Raw genomic sequence first — 24,250 nt, forward strand, 5'->3', positions numbered from 1 at the left:
CTGCCTTGTGGGCATTATTCATTCATGGGACAAATACTAAACATCTACTGTATGCCAGGCATCAAGCCCAGGTGTCTGAGACACACAGACTATGCCGGAAGAGGGTCCTGCTCTCAAGGAGCTTACAGACAACTATTACTAGTGAGTGATGGTTGTGAAGGAGCAACGGGGCTCCGGAGACCCCTATAGAAATAGAACAACATCCCAAAGCTAGGCTCCTGCCCGCCTCTCCCAGCTTCCAGTGTCTTCCCCCGAGAAATTTTCCTAAGCTCCTAAGAAGCTGGAGCTGTCCCTTCAGGGGCGGATAGAGGAGGCCACCCTGTAAACAACCAAATCTGACTTCCCAGCCCCAGCTCGGCCATGCACTAGCCTCTGGGTTTTAATGAGCTGCCCTGGGTTAGAAACAGGACGTGACTATAGCTGGCTCAGAACCCTGAAGATCTTATTAAAGAATCATCTCCCTTGTTCTTTGGGCTGAAATGCTCTTTCCAACAGAGGATCAAAGCAAACTTGACAAACGTTCTGTCATTAATCTCCCCATCCCCTGGGGTGGGGGCAGATCTGTAGCTGTTCTCTCTGGCTGTCAAAGAGGGAAGCTGATGTGACATTGACATGGTGTGGTCCATGGAAAGACCTCCCCACCAGTCAGACACAGAACAGAGACCAGGACCCAGGTGTCCTAGCTGTGGCCATGGGCCATGACGAGTGTCACCCCCCTTTCCACTGCCCCTCAGCACTGTTTCAGGAAGAAGGAAAATATCTCATTAGGCAAACAGTCTGCCTCCTGGCCCTGAGGAGGCAGGAGGAGAGAACTGTAAAGGTTATGTGCACTCTGTTGCCAGTGCCCTTTTTAATTTCCTGCTTAGAATGTTAGGCTGCTCTGTAGCTCCTCCTCAGCAAAAACCCTCCCAGTGGAGAGCTGAGCCTGTCATTAAGACAGCCAAGGTGGAACCTGGCAGTGAGACCAGGCACCCTCTGCCTTCACTTCCCCAGTGTGGGCACAAGAGTAGGGTCCCTGAGGGTGGGAATGCAAGGGTGGGAGATAGGTACTCTCTCAGACTGTTGAAAATCCCATACAGTCCATATATCTGGAAGGGTTTTGCAGAATACATAAGGCTAGTTATGGAAAATTATTATAATTATTATGCAACCATAGGGATTATTACAACAATGTGATAATCATAATATAATATCTAATATCATTATAAAGCAATAGAGCAGGCTCTGCAGTCAGACTGCCTGTGTTGGAGTTAGGCTCCATCACTTACTAGCACTGGGACCTCAGGCAAGTTGCTTAACCCTCTCTGTCTCAATTTTCTCATTGAAAGTTGAGTATAATCATAGTATCTTATGGGATAGCAATGGGAATACAGTAAAATCTGCGAAAGCTGGAGTCTGGATAAGGCAGAAACCTATCAGAGAAGGAAAACTAAAATATTTTCCATTAACAGAACAGTACAAAAGTGGTAAGACCTCACCCTGTCAAAGGCAGAAAACTTGCAAGACTCAGAAAAACAAGGCAGTCATGTCAGGTTCTGGCTCTCACAGATTTCGCTGTATAAGGTGATGAAACGTATAAGTGGGTAAAACAGTCCCTGACATAGTGAGCCCTTGGTAATTATTTTCATTATTATGGCAGTCTGATTGCTAGGACAGGAAGAGACTTATACACATGTAAAAAGATTATTGCTGATTGATATCTTTCCCTTGTTTTGTGTGGGGAACAAGTGATGAAGTTTGGGGGTGAAGGGACTGAAGTTTCCAGTCAGTTTAATTCTGTTTAATTTCCTAAGGAAAGCATGTTTGCTAGAGTATTCAGTAGAAATCCCTTTTTTCCTGTTGTATGACCTTGGTAGTTGTGACCCTTCTGTACTGGGAAAGCATTCGTCTATTCAGACCCCTCAGGAACAGTCTCTGTTCCTTACCCCTGTTAATATGTCCCTAGAGTTGGGCTGAACTTTTCCAGGATGTCTGTGACTCCCACATTCCAAAAATTCCATCCTTACCCTTGGGAAGCTAGCCCAAAGGGGACTATGAAAAAAATGGCGAGAGAACTCTCAAGGGAATAGAAAAGTGAATAGGCAAATAAGTGTTTGGAATTATTAGCAGTGCAACACTAAGGAAATCTATCCATGTCTCCCTCTACATTCACAGATCAAAGGAGGAACACTGATCATCTCAGTAAATGCCACAAAAGTATTTCATAAAATTCAATACCTATTCCTACCTTCTTAACGGGGAAGAGGGAGTAGAGCTAAATATAGCAGAGTTAAAAACAGAAAGTGAGTCATTATTTGCAAACTATATATTATTGTTTAATTGGAAAATCTAAGCAAACCAATGACAAGCTATTAGAACAACTGAGAGATCAACATTGTGGCCAGATACAAGAAGAGCATACAGAAACCAGTAGCTTTCGTATATGCGGGCAAAAATGAATTAGAAAATGTAATTAAAAAAAAAGAAAAACCAGACCGACCCCTGGTGGCACAGTGGTTAAGAGCTATGGCTACTATCCAAAAGGTCGGCAGTTGGAATCTACCAGCTGCTTCTTGGAAACCCTGTGGGGCAGTTCTACTCTATCCTATAGGGTTGCTATGACTCAATGGCAACGGATTTGGTTTGGTTTATTCACAATATGACAAAGACTGTAAAATGAGTACTAATAAATCCATCAAGAAATATATAAAACCCGTGTGAGAAAACCTATAAAATTTTACTGAATATTATAAACATGTAAATAAGTGGAAAGAGATACCATATTCCTAGATGGAAAGGCTTGTTATTATAAAGATGCCAATTCTCCTCAAATTAATCCATAAATTCAAAATAACTGCAATTAAAATCTTAGCAGAATTTTTCATGGAACATCATAAGCTGATTCTAAGATCACACAAGACAAAATGCCCAAGAATAGCCAAGAAAAAGAGCAATGAGTTGATGTATTATACAGACACAGTGATTAAAGATTCTAAATGAATCATGATCAGAAGAGGGGAGATTGTGGAATATCTTTATTAAAAATAGATATTTTACTTTTATTTCAAGAGGCTTTTCTTGTCCATGAACCCAAAAATTCCTGACCCACCATTTTCTTGCCAGTGGCTTCTCTTTTTTTTTCACCCAAAGTTGCTAATAGACTTTTCTCTCACTTTGGAAGAGCAGTTGATGACAAAACCATTACCTTGTGATTTAATAAAAAAGATTCTGGACTTCTCCAGATTTTAATTTCAAGATGTCTCCTAGCTAACAATGGGTAAAGGGCCAAAATTTTCAGGAGTCTTTTTAATGCTAACTCAGTAACCATTAAGTATTTCATCGCCATGGAAACATATTCATTAAGCAAAAATTATTTAAGTCTCTGTGAATTCTCCATTCTCTGGAAGTGGATTCCTCTTCCAGAGGAAAATATTACCCCAATTTGCAAATTGTTTATTAAATCATACAGCAATCAAGTATTGTGTTGTTCTTTTGAATTAATACAAGATTTTGTTTTTTAACAATAGTGATTACAACAGTTTTTTTTTTTTTTTTAACAATGGTGATTACAACAGTGAGGTACTAGAAAAGGGACAGACAGATCAGTAGAACAGAATGGAGAGTCAGAAGCAAATTCATGTTTGTATGAGAATTTAAGTTAAATATGGCATTTCAAATTGGTGGAGAAATAATTCACTATTCAATAAATGATCTTGAGATAATTGCTTACCACTTGGACAGAGAAGATATTTAGACACTTCCTCATACCATTGACAAAAAAGGAAATCCCATCTGGATAAAGACGTAAATGTAAGAAAGAAAGAGTATTAGGTGGAATATAAGAAAAGTGCTCATACACCTCGGAGAAGGAATTTATCTTGTTAAATGAGACAGAAAAGCCATAACGAAAAAGACTGACAAGTTTAAGCACTTCAAATTCAAAAACTTCACATGGCCAGGGTAGGATTTTTTCCAGGAATGCATGGTTAGTTTGATACCAGAAATAATATCAAATAACTTACCACATCAACAAACTAAGAGAGAAGAAATACGTAAACATATAAGGAGATGCTGAAAAAGCATTAGATAAAATTTGAGACATTCCTAATAATAGCTCTAAGTAAAATAGGAATAGAAGAAATCACTGTGTATGATAAGGCTACTTGTCCAAAAACTAATTTCTGAATAGGGAAGTAATAATGTCATTACCGTTAAATTCAGGAATGAGACAATGATGTCCATTATCATCAATATTATATTATTTGACATTGTTTTGGAAGTTCTAGGGAGTGCAATAAGACAAGAAATGAAATATTTGGTATAAATGTAGAGAAGAAAAGTTAAAAAAAAATTTCTTCTTTGATATATAATTATATACTTAAAATACCCAAGAGGCTCTAATAAAAACAACCAGAATTATTAGCAGAGTTTGAAAGGGTGGTGGATATAAGACAAGTGTATAAAAATCCATTGTGTTTCCCCATACTGGCAATTACCAGCTGGAAATGGAAATGAGGGAAGATGTTTCATTCATAAAAGCAATTAAGTCCATAAAATACTTGGGAATTATATTAAAAGGACAATTACAGAACCTACCTGAAGAGATAGAAAACTATAAGATCTTATTGAGGGACATAAAAAAATATCTGAATGAATAGAAAGGCAATAGCCATATTCTTGTATGAAAGCATTTAATGTAGTAAAATGAATATATAAATTTAATGTGATTCCAACTGAAATCCCAACAGGGTGTTTTTGGCAGTGGGTTCTAGGGTCGGGTGGAAATGATAAAATTTTCATAGTCAAATAGAATAATAAATGCCTGAAAATCACCAAGAAAATTATGAAAAAGAAGACTAGTGAGGGGGATCTAGCATAGTGTAAAGTAACGTAATGGAAAGAGTGTGGTGTTGGCACAGGACTAGACAAACAGTAGAACAAGATAGAAAGCTCAGTAATAGACCTCAGAAAATATGTTGTTAAGATGCCATGGAGTCAGTTCCAACTCACAGAAACCCTATGTACAAAAGAACGAAACACTGCCCAGCCCTGCGCCATCCTCAAAATTGTTGCTCTGCTTGAGCCCATTGTTGCAGCCATTGTGTCAATCCTTGTCGTTGAGGGTCTTCCTCTTTTTCACTGACCCTCTCTACCTTTACCAAGTATGGTGTCCTTCTCCAGGGACTGGTCCCACCTGATAACATGTCCAAAGTACATGAGACAAAGTGTCACTATCTCACTTCTAAAGAACATTCTGGCTGTACTTCTTCCAAGACAGATTTATTCGTTCTTCTGTAGTCCATGGTATATTCAGTATTCTTCGCCAACACCATAATTCGAAGGCATCAATTCTTCTTTGGTCTTCCTTATTCATTGTCCAACTTTCACATGCATATGAAGTAACTGAAAATACTGTGGCTTGGGTCAGTTACATCTTAGTCCTCAAAGTGATATCTTTGCCTTTTAACACTTTAAAGAGGTCTTTTGCAGCAGATTTGCCCCATGCAATATGTTGTCTGATTTTTTGACTGCCACTTCCATGGGCATTGATTGTGGATCCAAGTAAAACAAAATCCTTGACAACTTCAGTCTTTTCTCCATTTATCATGATGTTGCTTCTTGGTCTAGTTGTGAGGATTTTGTTTTCTTTGTGTTGCGGTGCAATTTGTACTGAAGGTTATAGTCTTTGATCTTAATCAGTATATGCTTCAAGTCCTCTTCATTTTCAGCAAGGAAGTTTGTGAAAATATAGTAATTTAAATATGACAAAGGTGGTATTTCAAATGAGAAAAGGATATTCATTAATCATTGGAGCTGGCACCGCTGGCTGTCTGGGAGAAAATAAAGTTATACACCTATCTTACCCCATGTTAAAATAATTCCAGATATCACATTGATTAAGGGTAGAGTTGCAAAGCCAATTATTGTAATTGCTGTCAATAAGTTGTATACCTGTAAAAACTTGAATTTGCAGAAGTTGTGTAATAGACATATTTATAACAACAACAACAAAAGAGTAGTTGCTAAGGCTGCTTATGTACAACCAAAATCCTAATGGAATTTGGTTTCTTGGTTTGGAGGTTTAGGGGCATGATTTCATGGGACACCCCAGTTAATTGGCCTAATAACTTGTTTAGGGTTTCTGTTCTACCTCCTAGTTTGTTGCTTAGTGCCTGGGATCTTAAAACCTTGCAAATGGCCATCCAAGGCACAATAATTGGTCTTTATTCACCTGGAGCAACAGAGGAAGAAGAAGCATCAGGAATAAGAGGAGTCTATGGAACGTGTGGCTAATAGCCTCCATGAACAACTACCTCCTTTGCCATGAGGCCAGAACTGGATGGTGCCTGGTTACTATTACCGAACATTTTGAACAAAGATCCTATAGAAGAATTCTGATCAAAAGGCGGAAAATGCAGAATAGAATTTTAAATTCTCATGGACTATAGTCTTCCCGGAGCCATGAAGGTTAGATGAACCCCTGAACTATTGCCCTGAGATAATCTTTAAACCTTAAACCAAAAATATCCCCTGAAGTCTTCTAAAAGCCAAACAATAGTTTAGCTTAACAGTAAAAAATGTCTGTCTTGAGTATTATGCTCTTTTAAGAACTATCTATATGGGATCAAATTTACAACAGCAACTTGAAAGATTTGATAGGAACCTTAGAGGGCAGTGAGTTCGTGTTAATGGGTGAGGAACAACTCAGAAAAGGAGGGTGAGAATGGTTGTGTAACTTGAAGGATGTAATCAGTGTCACTAAATGGTACATGTAGAAACTGTTGAATTGGTGTATGTTTTGCTGTGTATATTCACAACAACAACAAAATAAAATAAGATAATACGACAACATTAATAGGAAGAAAAATATGGAACAGAACTTCAAATTCTCAAAAAATCCATACCTACTGGACCATGTGAGACTGGAAGAATCCCAAGATACACTTTAAACCTTGAATCAAAACTATCCCCTGGAGTCCCTTTTGCTAAATAGCAGGTTGGCTCATAAAGAGCATCACCCTTGAGTACTGTACTCCTTTAAAAAATCATATATATGAGACCAAATGGCCAATAATTACTCTAAAGCATAGATAAGAAGGTTGGGGGCAGTGAGACTAGGTTATTGAGAACAGAACAATTTGAACAGAAATAATGAGAATGCTGACACAATGTGAAGACTGTAACCAATGTCACTGAACAATGTGTGTTGAAATTGTTGAATGGGAACCTGTTTTGCTGTGTATACTTTCACCAAAAATACAATACAAAAAAATTTTTTTTTAATTCCAGAGAGTTTAACATTTTTAATTGAAAAAACAAATCTTAGAAGAAAATTTAGGAGACTCTCTGTTCAACCTAGGGATTGGAGAGACAGACCTTTTTAACAAAGACAGAAAATTCTAATACTCTAAAAGAAAAGATAGACATATTTGCCTCTTTAAGCGTATAAACATTTTGTAAGGCAAAGATGCCGTAGACAAAGCCAACTGACAAATGATAAATTGGGGAAAAATATTTGTAATATAGATGTTAAATAATGTTCAAAGCTCTTATAAATTCCTAGCAAAAGGACAATCGACCCAGAAAAAAATGAGCAAATAAGACATACAATTCAGAGAATAAGAAATACAAATGCTCAACCTTGCCAGTAATTGAGGAAATATAAACTAAGACAACAATGAAATACCATCAGATTAGCCAAAAATTAAAACGGTCCAGTGTTAGTAAGGATGTAGAGAAATGGATACTCATGTACGCTGTGAGTAGTCGTGTAAATAAGCACAGCCGTTCTGGAGAGCAATTTGGCAGTCTCTTCTAAAATTCAAAATGTTCCCACCTTACAGTGTAGCAGGTCCACTTCTTGGTGACATCCCCTAGAGAAAGCATGTTACACATGTGCTTAAAAAAAACCAAAAAACCAAACTTGTTGCCGTCGAGTTGATTCCGACTCATAGCGACCATATAGGACAGAGTAGAACTGCCCTGTAGGGTTTCCGAGGAGCAGCTAGTGGACTCAAGCTGCCATGCTGACCTTTTGGTTAGCAGCCGTAGCTCTTAACCACTGTGCTTAGGAACTATGAAAAGGATGCTTCTGCAGCATTGTTGTATGCGTGAAATATCGGATGTAATACCTATAAGTCAATAGGGCAGTGGTTAAATTAAAACATTGAAAATAGAGCATCCATGGCAATGGATATATGGGGGATGGTTGCACAAAATGATTGATGTCATTGGTGTCACTGAATTGTACATGCTAAATTGGCAAATGTTGTGTTATCTGTATTTTTACAACATTAAAAAAATCCTGGAGCATTCATACCATAGAATATAGGAGTTAGGAAGAATGAGAAAAAATATATCTTGAAGATAGATTATGAAATGCAAAAAGCAAGTTGTAAAACAATATGCACGGTGTGATACCATTTCTGTAAAACACTAAAACCAAAACTATAGTTCCACATGTACAAATATATGTGTGTAAGTATACGGGCCACTACCCATTTGTCAGTTTGTCATACTGTGCTGGCTTTTGTGCTGCTATGATGCTGGATGCTATGCCACTGGTGTTTCAAATATTAGTGCGATCACCCAGACTGAAACAAGGAAGAAAAGCCGGGCAATCTGCTTCCAAAAATTAGCCAATGAAAACCCTGCGGATCACAACAGACTATTGTCCAATACAGTGCTAGAAGATAAGCCATCTAGGTTAGAAGGGACTCAAAATACACAGTGGCCATAACAATGGACTCCAGTATACCAACAATTATGAAGATGGCTCAGGACTGAGTAATGTTTCATTCTAGTGTACATGAGTTGGAGCCCACCAGACAGCAATTAACAACAAAATGTATGGAGGGAGGCCTAGAAGGAGACTTATAAAACTACCAAGAGCAATAGCCTCCAGGAATGGAGGTTGATTAAGGGAGACTTTGACTTTACCTAGGAGCCTTGGTAGCGCAATGGTTAAAGGAGAAAGATGTGGCAGTCTTCTTCTGTAAATATTCATAGCCTTGGAAACCCCATGGGGCAGTTCTACTCTGTCCTATAGGATCACTACGAGTCTGAATTCTTGATGGCAGTGGGTTTGGTTCACTTTATTGTTTGAAATTTTTACAAGAATGTGTTCAAAGCACAAGTAAAAATAAAATTTGGAAAAATTAATTACATTTCGGGGTCAGGATTCATTAAATTTCAAATAAATTAGAATACCCGTTGCCGTCAAGTCAATTCTGACTCATAGCGACCCTACAGGACAGAGTAGAACTGCCCGATAGAGTTTACAAGGTTAGCAGCCATAGCACTTAACCACTGTGCCACCAGGGTTTCCTAAATTAGAATAAAAAAAAAAAAATAGGAGGGATATAATGAAGGACAAGAAAGAACACAAGTCTCCAAGCTATAACATCCTATCCAATCGCTGTCGGTAACGGAAGAGAAGCAAAACATTTGTTACCACTTAGCAGCACTCACTCAGTCCTTCCTAAAAGCAACCTGATTGTTGGGTGGTGTTATCCTCATCTTACAAGTAAAGAAACAGACCTAGAGGCCAAAGGTCACTTGCCCAAGGTCACACTGCTGGTCGATGGTGGACGTGGGTTTTCTAATTCAAGCCAGGGTTCCACACTGTACTGTTTCTCTTGAGGTATAAAATCGAGATCATCTGTTGGGGAGGGTTTGGGAGGAAGCCCTTAAGCGCTAGACTGAAGGACACCTGGTCAGGCCTGGGGTCCAGTGGGTCCTCATCTCCATTGTGTCTCTGCCCAGGTGTTGCGATGGTGATGGCGGTGGAGGACAGCATGGTTCAGGTGGTGGTGCGAGTACGACCCCCCACCCCACGGGAGTTGGAGTGTCAACGGCGGCCTGTGGTTCAGGTGGTGGATGATCGGGTGCTGGTGTTTGACCCTGAGGAACCTGATGGAGGATTCCCTGGCCTGAAATGGAGCGGCACTCAAGATGGCCCCAAGAAGAAGGGCAAAGACCTGAAGTTTGTCTTTGACCGGGTCTTTGGTGAGGTAGCCACCCAACAGGATGTGTTCCAGTATACCACCCACAGCATCCTGGATGGCTTCCTCCAGGGCTACAACTGCTCAGGTGAGAACTGGACAGCAAGGAGGAAGAGCTCTGGTGGCATGGAAAGTGGCCTTGCTTCCCTGCTTCCTTCTAAAGATTTCGTGTGTCTTCTGACATGTAACCACCTCCCCCTCAGATGGGCATGACTGGTTGAGGAAGCCTCTGGCGCTTTCATTCCCTGAGGGTCCCCATTCGTTTTTCTACTATGTGCTAGGCACTGTACTGGGCCCTCAGGATACAATAGCAGACCAAACAGACATGGCTCCTGCCCTCATAGTGCTTACAGTGTAGAGGGGGCAGATGGCACTAATTACAAAATCACACCAACAAAAGGGTAGTTATAAACTAAAGTAAGTGACAGGGAAAGGCTTGTGAGCCTTAAACAGAGGAAGCTAACCTAGACTGGAGAAGACTGCCGCGTGGAAGAGATAAGTCCCCACCAATAGTGGGGAGCCCTCTGCCCTCAAATCCACAGGCCTGTTGAGGGCCAGGACAGACATGTAGAGTGCTCATAAATCTGCAGCACAAACATGGGTGCAAGCAAGTGGGTAGAAGCAGTGGCATGGTGAACACGGAAGCCAAAGGAAAGAGCCCTGGGAAGACAGGAAGGACAAACAGGTGGGAATGCACCAGAGAAGACCCTCGAGAAGGTAGATCGGGTTCCACCACAGCCGCCCTCCCTACTCTGTCCTCTCCAGTGTTTGCCTATGGAGCCACAGGGGCTGGGAAGACACACACCATGCTGGGCAGAGAGGGGGACCCTGGCATCATGTACCTGACCACCATGGAGCTGTATAGGCGTCTCGAGGCCCACCAGGAGGAGAAGCGGTTTGAGGTGCTCATCAGCTACCAGGAGGTAGGGCTGTTCTCTCTCCAGCCCAGATGACCCATCCCTCACTTTCACAGCCACCTGAGGAGGGAGTGGAGCGGAGTGAGCAGGGGGCAGTGAGTAGGGGAGAGGATGGTAGCAAGTGGATGGTTTGAGGCCAAATGAGAGGGCAAAGGGGCATAGAGACAGCTCCATGAGAGACCACATGAGAGCTAAAACCTACCTGTCCTGCTCTTGTTCACTGAATGTTGTCCTGCCAAGTGCCATTGGTGATATTGTCAGGAACACTCGCTGGTCTGGTTATGGTTCCCTCTCCCTGGTGCTCAGCCCCTCATTGGCCTCTAAGGAGAGAGGTTTCCTGGTGTGCTACCTCCCTCAGGGCTCTCCTTGATTACTTTCTCCTCAGGTGTACAATGAGCAGATCCATGACCTCCTGGAGCCCAAGGGGCCCCTTGCCATTCGTGAGGATCCCGACAAGGGGGTGGTGGTGCAAGGCCTTTCCTTCCACCAGGTATGGGATTGGGCTTGGGTGGGATGAGCAGTCTCATTGGTCCTTTGGGATTCCCTCACAAGGCAGCTTGGGGCTGCCCTGCTTCCTGCTGAGGTGGTGGTGGCAGCAAGGGGGTGACTTTGGTTTTGAAGAGCAGCCCTCTCTGTTAGGGGCCAGGTCCTGGTGGGGGAGACCACAGCCCCCTTCCTGGTTATTTCTCCTTTAGCCAACCTCAGCTGAGCAGCTGCTGGAGATGCTGACCAGGGGGAACCATAACCGTACGCAGCACCCCACTGATGCCAATGCGACTTCCTCCCGCTCCCATGCCATCTTCCAGGTGAGAGGGGCCACGGGTCAAACCTGGCGACAGGGTCTCCTGATGCTCCAGCTCCCCCCGACACTGCCGTCTGCTTTCAGATCTTCGTGAAGCAGCAGGACCGGGTTCCAGGACTGACCCAGGCCTTTCAGGTAGCCAAGATGAGCCTGATCGACCTGGCTGGCTCAGAGCGGGCATCCAGCACCCGCGCGAAGGGGGAGCGGCTGCGGGAAGGTGCCAACATCAACCGCTCTCTGCTGGCGCTCATCAATGTCCTCAACGCCCTGGCCGATGCAAAGGTAAAGCTGCGCACACTCGCATCCCCCCAGGATAGCGACTGAGTACCTGAACCCATCGGCCTCCTTCTAGCCCTGGGCCAAATGCTGTCGGGCCTAGTCTAGGTCCATCTAGCCCAGCTACCTCCCCCTTATGCCCACTCACTGCCTCACAGGGCCGCAAGTCCCACGTGCCTTACCGGGACAGCAAGCTGACCCGCCTGCTCAAGGATTCCATTGGTGGCAACTGCCGCACAGTGATGATTGCTGCTGTCAGCCCCTCCAGCCTGGCCTACGAGGACACTTATAATACCCTCAAGTATGCCGACCGGGCCAAGGAGATCAAACTCTCGGTGTGTGCCGGCCAGGGTCATCTGGCCTGAGCATGGGGGGAGCCCCAGCTGGGAGGAGGAAGGGGTAGGACCCAGCTGCCTTCCTCAGATACCTGGCCCAATGATTTCCTGAGGCAGAGGAAAGAGATTCCTGAGGCTTCATCTTCAGGAAGTTCTCTGTGGTAGAAGAAACATAGTCCCTACCCTTGGGAAGCTTCCACTTAGGAGAGATGCAGGGTAGTCTCCAAGGCTCGCGGGGACAGGAGTAGAAAATCACACGCTGTGGGGCGACTGCAGTGGTGTTGTCCAGTGGTTTTTTTCCCAAACTTGTCTTCTGCAGCAGGGACCATATTTTCAGCAAACACCACAAACACCAATATATAAAACAGGTGAAAGCAGACTTGTACTGGTTTCTGCTACACCTGTGTGACCTCCCTCACCCGACCCCTAGGGGTCCCTGGTACTCCTGGAGCAGCTGCGGAAAGCCCAGTGGTGTGAATTATTGAACAGGGAGTCAGGGGCCTGGGTTCAAATGCACCTTCTACCTTTGTTTCCCCAGCTGTGAGGGTAAGCCCCAGTAATGTGAATAAGGCACCCGGCATAGTGCCTGGCCGTTGGAGGCAGTTTATAAAAGTTGCTTTGACTAAACACATAAATCTCTCCCCTGTGCCCCCTTCCCAGCTGAAGAGCAACGTGGTCAGCCTGGACTGCCACATCAGCCAGTATGCCACCATCTGCCAACAGCTGCAGGCTGAGGTGAGAAGCTGCCCAGGGAGCCTGGCTGGGGGGCAGAGCTCCAAGGCTGGGGATGGAGTGAGAGATGGGAGCATCCGGGTGTGGCCAGGACTCCACGCCCTCCCCTTGCCTCCTGCACTTACCTAGGACTCTGAGGGGTTGGGCTGCTTTGGTTCCAGGTGGCCACCCTGAGGGAGAAGCTCCAGGTGTATGAGGCGGCAGCCCGGGCCTCACAACTGGAGCCCCCACAATCCCCCAAACTGGCCCTACCACAACCACAGTGAGTTCTGCTGTTCTTTCTTACCCTCACCCTTCAGCTTGCCAGCCAGGATCGGGAGCTAGCCCCCCTTCTCCAGCTTCTGGAGGGCTGGGATGCCTTGCTTCTGTTCCTACACCTAAGGTCGGGTTCCCACCTAGTGTCCAGCACTCTGACTGTCACCTAGAATGTGCTCTGTGCTGTGTCACATAAGGAAATGACAACCCAGCCCAGCTCACCTAAGCAGTACTTACCATCCAAGAGAAGGTGAAGTTGGGGGTTGGTTGTCATCACCGAAATCAGAAAATTCCTGACTCCTTCTTTACCCCTTGCTAATGCCTATTTGACACCCAGGCCCCCATCCCTTGTAGGTTCTGTACTGTATGAGTGCCATGTACACCCTGCCCCCACACCCTGCCTCTCTCTTTCATTTCCTCTTAGCCTTTCTGGCTCCCCCTCACCATCCCGCCTTCCCAGCCAGCCTTGTACTCCAGAGCTCCATCCAGGATCTGAAGTCCTTCAGGAGAAGAGCTTGCAAACAGTGTCCCAGGTAGAGAGGGCTGGGGAAGGGAAGTCCCCAGACCAGGAGCACCCCCCAGAGGACAAGGATGAAGGCCCAGCCAAGGAGGTAGGATTTGGGGGCATGAGGCCTGGGCATCGGGGAGGCTTGAAGCTGGTGGAATATTGGGAGAATGCCTCTTCCCATCTCAGAGTCCCTTCAGTCTTGGATTTTCTGCCTGGATGTCTTACTTCTTAGTCACTAGGAGGCCTTCGGAGCCTGTGCAGGAAGTGAGGAGCCTGTATGTTACTGGAAGGGGAGCAGGGAGGGAGGAGAGGAGACTGGGAGAAAGAAACCCAGTCTAGGAAGCCCTCTTGGAAGAGAGAAAGATCTTAAGAGCTGTATAAGTACAAGTAAAGGGAGGACATTGGTGGTTCAGCGGTAGAATCCTCAACTTCCATGCAGGAGACCTGGGTTCAGTTCACAGTCACTGCACCTCATGCAGCCACCATCTATCAGTGGAGGCTTGCATATTGCTATGATGCTGAATAGGTTTCAGCAGAGCTTCCAGACTAAGATGGACTAGGAAGAAAGGCCTGGTGATCTACTTCCAAAAAAGGCCCAGCAATCTACTTCCAAAAATCAACCAGTGAAAACCCTATGGATCACAACAGTCTGATCTGCAACTGATCGTGGGGATGGTGCAGGACTGGCAACATTTTGTTCCATTGTGTATGGGGTCACCATAAGTCAGGGGCCAACTCAACAGCAGTTAACAACAACCTAAGCAAAGGGAGGAAGGGCTTTTCCCTGTGACTCTTCCCTTCTTCTTAGATTCCAGTCCCGATGCCAGAGCAGAGCCTCAGAAACCCATTGCCAGGGTCCCCTGGCCTGCATCTACAGCCCAAGCCAGGCGTGTGCAGGGACCATTTTAAGCAGTAGGTGTCTGCTTGCTCTACTCTGGGTCTAAGGTGGGAGGTGACTGGGCTCAGCCTCCTTTGGCCTCCTGGGTGGGAGTTATGTACATCACAGAAGCTCTGGTTCAGCTCCAGTTAGGAGTCAAGTCTCTTTTCATCCACATTGTCCCTTATCTGCTTCCAACACCTTGATACCATCACCTCCTCTGTTTCCGCATCATAATCTCCATTTATTCCACCACATAGTTAGCAGCCCAACAGGAGAGGGAAGCCAAACACCAAATTCCATCCAGAAAGACGGCACGCACCAAGTTAGGTCAGGGTTGCTTGGGCTAGTGCTTCGCTTTCCAGTCTGAGGGCAAAGCTGCCCATCTTCAGCAAGGAGAGAGAAGCCAAGAAAAGTTGAGCATCAGGATGGGGAAGGAGCAGCCTTCCTGAGCCAAGTGTTTATCATGTGTCTCTATCAACAGTCTTACTGTGGTTATTTTTTCTCAGAAGTAAATACGAGTCACCAGCCAAAGCCAAAGAGCAACGGATTTTGGACCATTCTTTTTGTGCTTAATGGAGAGATGCTGCCAGTGTTTTTTTCTTGGCCCCTAGTACATAAATCCCCTGCCACTTAGCTTTGCCGGTGCCAACCCCACTTCTCCCTCCCCGGCACACATCACGCTAGGCAGTGTATTTAAAGCTTCCGGACAGAAGGGCCTGTTTAATTTTATTTCTTGTTGGGGAGTGTCTGTTCCCGACTCAGCAAAAATGCTGCAGCCTGAATAGTGAGCATCTCATTATCTGTCTCCCGCTGCCAGCTTCCTGGGGCCCTGGAGAGGCAGGGAGACGCTGGGAGGATGTCCGCTCGGCCCCCTAGGGGGCACCACGGGCTCCCACTGATGACTCAGGGTGTCTGCTTGGTGTTCCCCATTGCGAGGAGAGAGAGCCCTCATTTCTGCCTTACCTCAGTGTGGTTTTGCGATCTCTGACAAGTTGCTTCATCCTTGGCTATGACATGGGGATCCCCTTATCCCCCCAACCTCACAGGGCTGAAGTATATACGAATCAAATGTAACACAAGAATGTTAGCCAAGAACCAGGGACTGCGGAACATTCTAGATCATCTCCACATTTGGAAACACCCTAACAACCAGATAATCAAAGAATTTCTCTTTGGCTTTAGAATTTAGAGTCTTAGACCACCAGAGCACTGAGTAAATCTTAGATTTTTCAGTTCAGTGGTTTTTCAGATTTTTTTTTGTTGTTGTTGCAAAGTCCTTTTCTCAAATGAAATCTATGCAGAAGTCTAATACATAGATCAGACAGAACAGAACTGCTCTGTTTGTAGTGTCTTCTGACGGTGTTTTTGAAAATCCCTGATTTGTCACATTGGGTACTGAGGCGTTTGCCCAGGGTCCCACAGCAAGAGAGACAGGGTCAGACCTGGGCCATCTGACATCCACCAAAACCAAAAACCAAACCCGTTGCCATTGAGTTGCTTCCAACTCATAGCAGCCCTACAGGACAGAGTAGAACTGCTTCATATAGTGTTTCCAGATTGCAGCTGGCGCATTTGAACTACCGACCTTTTGGTTAGCAGCCATAGCTGTTAACCACTGTACCAGCAGGGCCCCATCTGACATCCAGGCCAATGCTTTTTCCCCCAAACACCCATTTTTCTCAGTCATCTAATCTTCCTTATCATGTGTGGCTCAGGTGGATATAGAATGAGTTTGTTTCTGTTGTGTCCTTTTTAATTTACATCCTGCCTTCTTTCAAAAAGGCCTTGAGGCTGGTTTGTAAAATGAGTTTAGGTTCCCTGAGCATACACTGAGGGCAGTGGAGGGGCTTTGGAAATGTCTGGGCAGCTGGAGCTACCTGAAGATAAATTATTTGCCATCAATAATCCCCACTGAGATAAATGGATTTATTCTTTTATCATAGGTGTGCCTTACAGAAAGAAAATTTGCTTTATTAGAATCTAAATTTACAACATCAATAATCACATTACCCTCATAATTTCCTTTAAGTAGCTCTTCAGTGCATGTGAAGTACATGTTGATTCACACATACTTCTTCAGGATCCCAGCTGTTCAATAGAAAGCACCTACTGAAAGCATTTTTGAGTGTCTTCTCAGAACCAAGATAAACACAACCTATCTTATTTAATCTCCTCTTATCCTAACAAGGTAGATGGTATTATTTCCATGTTACAAAAATTAGCTAATCTTATAGTGCTTAGGAGCCCAGGTGGTACAATCGGTTTGCTAACCCAGGGGTTGACAGTTCGAACCCACCCAGTGGCACCATGGAAAAAAGTCCCGGCGAACTGCATCCGTAAAGATTACAGCCAAGAAAACCCTATGGAACAGTCTACTCTCTAACACATAGGGTTGCCATGCATTTGAATCTACTCATCTGCAACTAACAACAACATAGCACTTACTATGTGCCAGGCACTGTTAAAACACTTGATATAACTACCCTGACAGGGGACACAACAGAGAATCCCCAATGGAGAAGGAGAATAGTGGGATGCAGACCTCAAATTCTCGTAAAAAGACCAGACTTAATGGTCTGACTGACACTGGAGGGACCCTGGAGGTCATGGTCCCCAGACCGTTTGTTAGCCCAAGACTGGAACCATTCCCAGAGCCAACTCTCCAGACAGGGATTGGACTGGACTATAAGATAGAAAATGATACTGAGGAGGAGTGAACTTCTTGGCTCAAGTAGACAAGTGAGACTATGTGGGCAACTTCTCCCTGGAGGTGAGATGAGAGGGCAGAGGGGGACAGGAGCTGGTTGAACGGACATGGGGAATACAGGGTGGAGAGGAGGAGTATGCTGTCTCATTAGGAGGAGAGCACCTAGGAGTACATAGCAAGGTGTGTATAAATTTTTGTATGACAGACTGACTTGATTTGTAAACTTTCACTTAAAGCACAACAGATAAATAAATTAAAAACACTCGATATATAAAGCAACACATTTAATCTTCCCAGCAACTCTATAAGGTAGATGCATTTATTACCCCATTCTAAGGATGTGGAGACTGTGGTTAAGGAATGCATCCAAAATCACACAGCTGGAAAGTATCAGAGCCAGGACTTGAACACGGGCAGTCTGACTTGAACCTGTACTCTTAACTGCCGCCTTGTATGAACTTAGTCAAGATCACACCACTAGTAAGTGGCAGAGCTGAGAGGACACTCAGACCTTCTGAGTCCAAGGCCATTTAGCGCCCTTTCCCTACTTCTTCGATCAGTGACTTTGTTGTGTGGCATGTTTAGTGGGTGAAGCCTCCCACCATTACATTTGGCCACTTCTTCCAGCCTTGGCCTTTAACAAGGGTATGGCAGAGCAGGATCCAGGGCTGGGAGGGTGGAGGGGCCAGCCAGCCCAGCTTGTTCAGGGAAGGCAGGGAGGAGCCCAGTGACCAGCCTACCCGTGTTCCTCACCATGACTGGAGCAATGGGGAGGGGCACAGGCAGAGGACCCGGGTTGGATCGGGGTTTAGTAGAAACGAGGATCCTCTCCCTTCTATTCCAGACTGGCCCTAAAGGTGCTGTGCCTGGCCCAGCGGCAGTATTCCCTTCTCCAAGCAGCCAGCCTCCTGACTCCGGACATGATTACAGAGTTTGAGGCCCTACAGCAGTTGGTGCTAGAGGGAAAAACTGAGCCTGGGGTGGAGGCTTCCAGGACTTCTGGCCTGGCCAGGGGGGCACCTCTGGCCCAGGAGCTGTGTTCAGAGTCAAGTGAGTCTGTCCCCTGCTCTGCTCCTGCCTATTGGTGTATGACCAAGGCTCAGCTGGGACTGAGGGGTGGCTGGGGGCCTTGGATGCTGGGTGCAGATATAGGAGGCTGGGCCCACGGGAACATGAAGTTGCAGTGGATTTACGGGCTGGTGGTGTAGTGGTTAAGTGCTACGGATGCTAACCTAAAGGGTCGGCAGTTTGAATCCGCCAGGCGCCCCTTGGAAACTACGGGGAAGTTCTACTCTGTCCTACAGGGTTGCTATGAGTTGGAATCGACTCGACGGCAGTGGGTTTTTTGGTTTGTGTCATGTCTCCTATGTCTCACTTCCCAAATTCTACAAATCCTCCTCCCCTCTAGCCATCCCCAGTCTTCCCTCAGTACCCTCCTTCTCTGTGCCCAGAGTCTCTAGGGTACTCCGGCCCTGTGACCCGGACCATGGCAAAGCAATTAAGTGGCCTTATGCCCACTCTGAGGATCCCACCCGGACCTGACTGCACCCCAGCCCAAGCATCTCAGAGGCCCCTGAGGAAGAAGAAGAAGAGGAGGAGACTGAGCCCCTCGGAGCCAGACAGCCCCCCAGCCCCGAAGCTGGGGACCAAGCGCCAGCGCCAGTCCTTCCTGCCCTGCCTGGGGAGGGGCTCTCTGCCTGAGGGCCAGCCTGCATTCAGGCCGTGCACCCCCACAGGGGGAAGGACCTCGTCTCCCTGCCGTTCCCCTCGCTTCTGCCCAGCCACAGTCATCAAAAGCCGGGTGCCCCTAGGCCTTTCTGCCCTGCAGAACTGCTCCACCCCTCTGGCTCTGCCAGCTCGGGACCTCAATGCCACCTTTGATCTCTCCGAGGAACCTCCCTCCAAGCTCAGTTTCCAGGAGCGCCTTGGCTGGGAGAATGTCCCCCAGGAGCTGAACAGGCTGGACCAGCCCTTCATCCCTAGGTAGGTCTCCCTCCCAACTTTGCTAGCAGGGGCCAGAGGCCATCGATGGACAGTTGTGCTGCCCAGAGGCGTGGAAGACAGCCTGCCTCTTGAAGCAGGAAATCCCAGGCCCAGGAGAGCAGTATATATAGTTCCCACAGAGGTGTCTTTCCTCTTGGGCGTCCTGCCTTGTCTGCCCCCTTCAAAGCCCCCAGTCTGTGCTGGTTTGTGGTCTTCCTATGAGTAGCTAACAGAACGCCAACATGGGAAGAGTTGGCAAAGGACAGCAATTAAGAAAGGAAACCCAACACTAGCTATTTCTCTGCATTGAGTGGTCTGAGTTCTGGGTCCTGCTGTGAAATACGAGACTTTTCCCTCCAGCCCAGCATCTGGAACCAGGAAGAGCGTCCTTAGAAAACTTTATTCAGATGTACTTTCAGTGAGAAGATAAAGCTCTCACCCTCATTCTCCACCCACATGGCGGAGAGTAGGGGAACAGCAACCAGCTCAGGACGGTCCAAGGCCAAGAGCAAGCAGCAGCCTGACCCAAGCTTGTGTGGCAGGGGCCAGCCAGCTGTCTCCCCCTACTCCTCCCATAGCCCCCTAACCACCTCTCAGTAACAGGCTCCAAGCTGGGCAGGTGGAAGGGTGAAATTGTTTGAACTCCAGTTCCCTGGACACTCCAGAAACTGACATCTGGATGTTCTCCCGGAACAGGCTTGTCACTCAGCTGTCAGCCCAGGCTAAGTAAGGAAGGGAGGAGAGTCCGCCTCTTAAGTAGGAAGAAGACTCAGAGGTCATCTTGTCCAGCCTCCCTGAACCCTGAGCTGGGGGCTGGAGGGAGGGAGTGGCTGGCTCCACTCTCTGGTTCCCTCCTGATCTGTTCCCTTCATCTTCCTCCCTCCCCCAGTGGACCCATGTTCCTGTTCACCATGAAGGGCCCCAAGCCAACTTCTTCCCTCCCTGGAACCTCAGCCTGCAAGAAGAGGCGCATTGGGAGGTGAGGCTTGGCAGGTTTCGGGAGAGAGAAAGAGCCCTCACCAGAGTAGTAGACACCTCGGCCGACTAGGTTGGTGAGGTCTGTGAACAGGGCCAGCATCTAGTTTTCTGATGGAGGTTTCCTTATCTCCTCCTTTAGTTAAAGGCCACAGGGCACTCTATGCAGGAGGCAGACTTTCAGAGTTCATTGGTTAATCCAGTGATTGGGCTGCCCCCCTACCGTGATTTACCTCCCTTGTCCCAAACCCCACAAACCTCACCTTCCCTCAAATTTGGTCTTGGAAGCTCTTGTTGGAAGCTCTTCAAGGACCTCAGCCTCCCCGTCGTCTCAAGACTTAGTGTCTAAGTCTGCCCACCTTACTGCCGAAGTCCAGAGCCAATGCCGTATCCTTCTGATCTTTACTCCCTGCTTCCGTCCCTCAGCTCCTCAGTCTCCCGCTCCCTGGGAGTGACCCGGGGCCACAGCCGCATCGCCCGCCTTCCCAGCAGCACCTTGAAAAGGCCAGCTGGGACACTTGCAATTCCAGGTGACTGGCCTTGGGGACAGGAAAGGTCTGGGGCCCAGGTGTCAGATGAAGGCAGGAAGTAGGGGGGGACAAGGTGGGCCAAGACCTTGTCGAGAGGAGCCTAAAGTACTTCTAAGCATCTCATGGACCTCAATGAAACCTGGGAGACGGGAGCGGGGAAGAGGGACACAGGGCAGAGCCTCACTTTTCTGCTTCTCCTCTGTCCTCCACCCACGGGCCTGCAGAGCATCCCTTGAGTCCCCGCTGTCCTGGTGATCAGAGGAGCCAGAAGGAACTAGTAGGGGCTGGGGGAGCCCTATCAGCTGGAAGCTGCATCACCAAGGTGTCCTGACCGCTGGGCCGCTCAGCTGGCTGTTCCCTCTTGGTTCCTGGAGCCACCTGCACCAGGAGCCCCAGCCTGCCTCCTTCAGATGGTAGCAATTAACGCAGCAACCACTTCCTTTATTAACACCCCTCCCCTGGCCATTCATTCTGCTACTTACCCTCTTTATTAATCTCCTGTTATACTCAGCTTCTCAGAGTGTATGTATTCAATTGTGAGCATTGCTATTTTAAGAGGCGCTGCCATCTTTCTCCCCTAGTCTATAATACCCTCTTCTGTGCAGGCCAGGGGCTTTTTTGGTTTTTGTCCCCTACCCCCAGGGTCTGACACAGGGCTGTGCCCAGTGGAGAAGGCATGAGGATGGGAGGTTGGGGAGTCCCAGCTCGGCTCTTTGCAGCTTCCTAGAGGGAGCATCTTCAACCCCACTGCCCCCAATCTGAAGCAGGAGCCCCAGCCCCAGGCCACAGTCCTAGTGATGATGCAGATGATGGTGGTGATGTGATTTCCAAACGAAGATAGTTTTATTGTTTTTATTTTATTATTTCCTTCTGATCTTTTATTTCCATGTGTGTTTGTATGTGTGTTTAAAACCCGATGCCGTCGAGAACTGCCCTCCATGGGGTTTTCTTTGCTGTAATCTTACAGAAGCAGATCGCCAGGCCTTTATACACACACACATATAAACATACATGTATATATAATATATATAATTATAATGATTAATAATATCCTGGGTGTGGGTTTCTCTCTGTACACCTATGTGAGATGACAGCATCTTCTTTTTCTCACCTTTCCATTCTTCAAGAACCTCAAGAAACTTCTTTGAGTTTAGAAAACAACTCCCACCCTTCCTCCTCGTGCAGCCTTAGGTCTGGGCCCAGGGGTGAGCCACACTCCACACTCCACACCCCAAACCTCTGTTAAGGGTGCCTGCTCCTCAGAGGTTAAGAAGCAATTATGCCTCAGGCCTGTTCCATCCTTCTGCAGCCTTGGAGGTGGGTTGCTAGGAGTCCTGCTGCCAGGGAGAGAGTTTCTGGTGGTCCCCAGGTATGAGGTGAGGCTTCAGGCTAAGTTCCAGCCAGCTTGAACCTGGGGCAATCTGCTCTCCCCACCCCAACTCCGCGGGGCCCCCTCTCCTGGCTTCTACCTCCACTCGTTTGGACATATGAAGTCCCACACACATTCTCCCTGTTCTCCATGAAGACATGGTTGGCTGAATGAATTAATAGTGTAAACAAAATTACAGGAGGCTATGTTTAACTTGCTTCTGAAAGCAAACATGTTAGTGGTATTTAGCACGTTTTGAGTCGTGCGTAAATAACGCTGCTAATTTCAGAAGAGACGTAACTGTTCTGGGGGAGCAGCCCCCATCTACCTGGTCAGCCCCTCCCCATCCAGTTAGGATTCCTTTTTCGGGGAGCAGGAAAGAAAAGCACTGAGTACCTCCTAGCCGCCAGGCATTGTCCGGAAACTTCATGCCCCTTTAAGGTAGATAATAAGGAGATAGACTCAAAAAGGCTTACAAAACCTGCCCAAAGCTTGACAGCAAGTGGCCGAACCAGGATTCCATGCCTGGGCTTGGCTCTGCGCTGCACCAAGCCGCTGCCCTTTGCAAGTCAGCAGACATTTCTTTTCGCAGACCCGGATCCCCTCCTCTGCAATTAGTCTTAATGAGTTCTCCCTCCTGTATACAGCAGGCCCACCCTCACATCTGCAGCCCCCAGCACTTGCCATGGTGCCTTGAACTCAGGAGGCCCCACTGAGTGTTCGCTGCATTCGGTGGAAGCGCTCCTCCCTTTCCTGGGGCCCTCACATACATTATCTCATTTGATCATTACCGTCACCCCTGCAAGTGCTGCTGCAGCAGGCACAGGGCAAGGCGGCTGGTGACCGGGGCCAGGAGGGCAGCCCACACACCATAGGGTCCATTGCACGAGGCAGAATCTGCTTGGGCTGGGGCAGCTCGAAAGTGGAGAGGTCACTCTTGACAAGGCTGTTCTGCCGCCAACCATTTGCTTGGCAAACATTGGGAGCTCCGTGGGGCAGAATGTGCTCGAGTGACCCATTAAATGTACAAAGACTCTGCCGAGGGACTGCAGCACGTGAGGCTCCTGCCCTCAATCACAGGGTCGAGCTGAGAGTGCTCGCTGCGTGATATCCCCCTTGCCCAGAGGAGGCCTGGCTGGTCCAAGCTTTGCGGGAAGCTGGCAGAGGCTGAGGGGGCAGTGAGCTGACAGCCAGCTCCCAGCTGACCTCCGTGGGCGGCGACAAGGCGCTGAAATTGGATTGTTCTTACATAAAGAGAGTCATCCGCGAGACACAGCGATCGATGGCTCCCCAACCACTGCGGACACAGCCTGGCCCAAGGCCCCTCCCTGCCTCATCCTGGCTTTGTCCGTGGCCATGACAGTGCCCTGGCAGATGATGACACGAGGAGGGACACGTGTGGGGGTTATCTTGTGCCCACCTCGGCAATGCCAGGTAACTGCTCTTGGGCCACTTTGAGGACCTGGCAGAGCCCCACGCTCCACTTCTACGAGTGTAGAGGTTCTCTTTTCCCAGGCCCTTTACACTCACCTTGCTTGCCTCGGTCTCCCAGCTCACGCCTGGACCCCCACCCTGGCCACAGATTCCTGTCCGGTTCACAGTACCGGGCTCAGGGCCAGGAACTGAAAACACAGAGAACAAGACATGGCCCCTGCATGCAGGGGGTCAGGGATGGCACCTGTCCCTGTCACCTGAGTGCAAGCTAAAACCTCTATCAGTGCTGGCACCTGTCTAGGTGAGGGGATTGGCTTTCTCCCCTCCCCAGAGCCAGCCATTGGCTTGGTCCTCACAGGGCACTTCATCACCACTTGGCAGCTCCTAATGAGTCCTGCTGCCCAGACCCTTCCATATCTGTCCGCAGGTGTCCCCAGGAATGTCCCTTTGCTCTCCACATTGTTTGGAAGATACTGGTTCCCAGCCAGAATCTAGTTTGTGGCTTCCCCTCCTCCACGGCTCTTGTGAAGAGGGACCCACGAGGGCTTGGGATTGGGGGATGTG

The 24,250-nt window shown here is 47.3% G+C and overlaps 1 protein-coding gene across 1 annotated transcript in view; it reads left to right on the forward strand.

The window, feature by feature from the left end:
- Positions 1 to 21,933, forward strand: part of KIF18B (kinesin family member 18B) — a 28,218-nt gene extending 6,285 nt beyond the window's left edge. Inside the window, exons 2-16 of the mRNA XM_003414502.4 lie at positions 9,745 to 10,071; positions 10,749 to 10,906; positions 11,286 to 11,390; positions 11,596 to 11,706; positions 11,787 to 11,984; positions 12,137 to 12,313; positions 12,974 to 13,048; positions 13,207 to 13,307; positions 13,725 to 13,911; positions 14,617 to 14,720; positions 18,240 to 18,445; positions 18,847 to 19,378; positions 20,268 to 20,357; positions 20,780 to 20,883; positions 21,108 to 21,933. Coding sequence (XP_003414550.3) covers positions 9,753 to 10,071; positions 10,749 to 10,906; positions 11,286 to 11,390; positions 11,596 to 11,706; positions 11,787 to 11,984; positions 12,137 to 12,313; positions 12,974 to 13,048; positions 13,207 to 13,307; positions 13,725 to 13,911; positions 14,617 to 14,720; positions 18,240 to 18,445; positions 18,847 to 19,378; positions 20,268 to 20,357; positions 20,780 to 20,883; positions 21,108 to 21,214 — 2,574 coding nt within the window. The 5' untranslated portion in view covers positions 9,745 to 9,752 and the 3' untranslated portion in view covers positions 21,215 to 21,933. The remainder of the gene's footprint in view (positions 1 to 9,744; positions 10,072 to 10,748; positions 10,907 to 11,285; positions 11,391 to 11,595; positions 11,707 to 11,786; positions 11,985 to 12,136; positions 12,314 to 12,973; positions 13,049 to 13,206; positions 13,308 to 13,724; positions 13,912 to 14,616; positions 14,721 to 18,239; positions 18,446 to 18,846; positions 19,379 to 20,267; positions 20,358 to 20,779; positions 20,884 to 21,107) is intronic.
- Positions 21,934 to 24,250: the final 2,317 nt, after the last annotated feature.

The sequence above is a fragment of the Loxodonta africana genome, chromosome 18 (assembly GCF_030014295.1).
Source record: "Loxodonta africana isolate mLoxAfr1 chromosome 18, mLoxAfr1.hap2, whole genome shotgun sequence".
Taxonomy (NCBI): domain Eukaryota; kingdom Metazoa; phylum Chordata; class Mammalia; order Proboscidea; family Elephantidae; genus Loxodonta; species Loxodonta africana.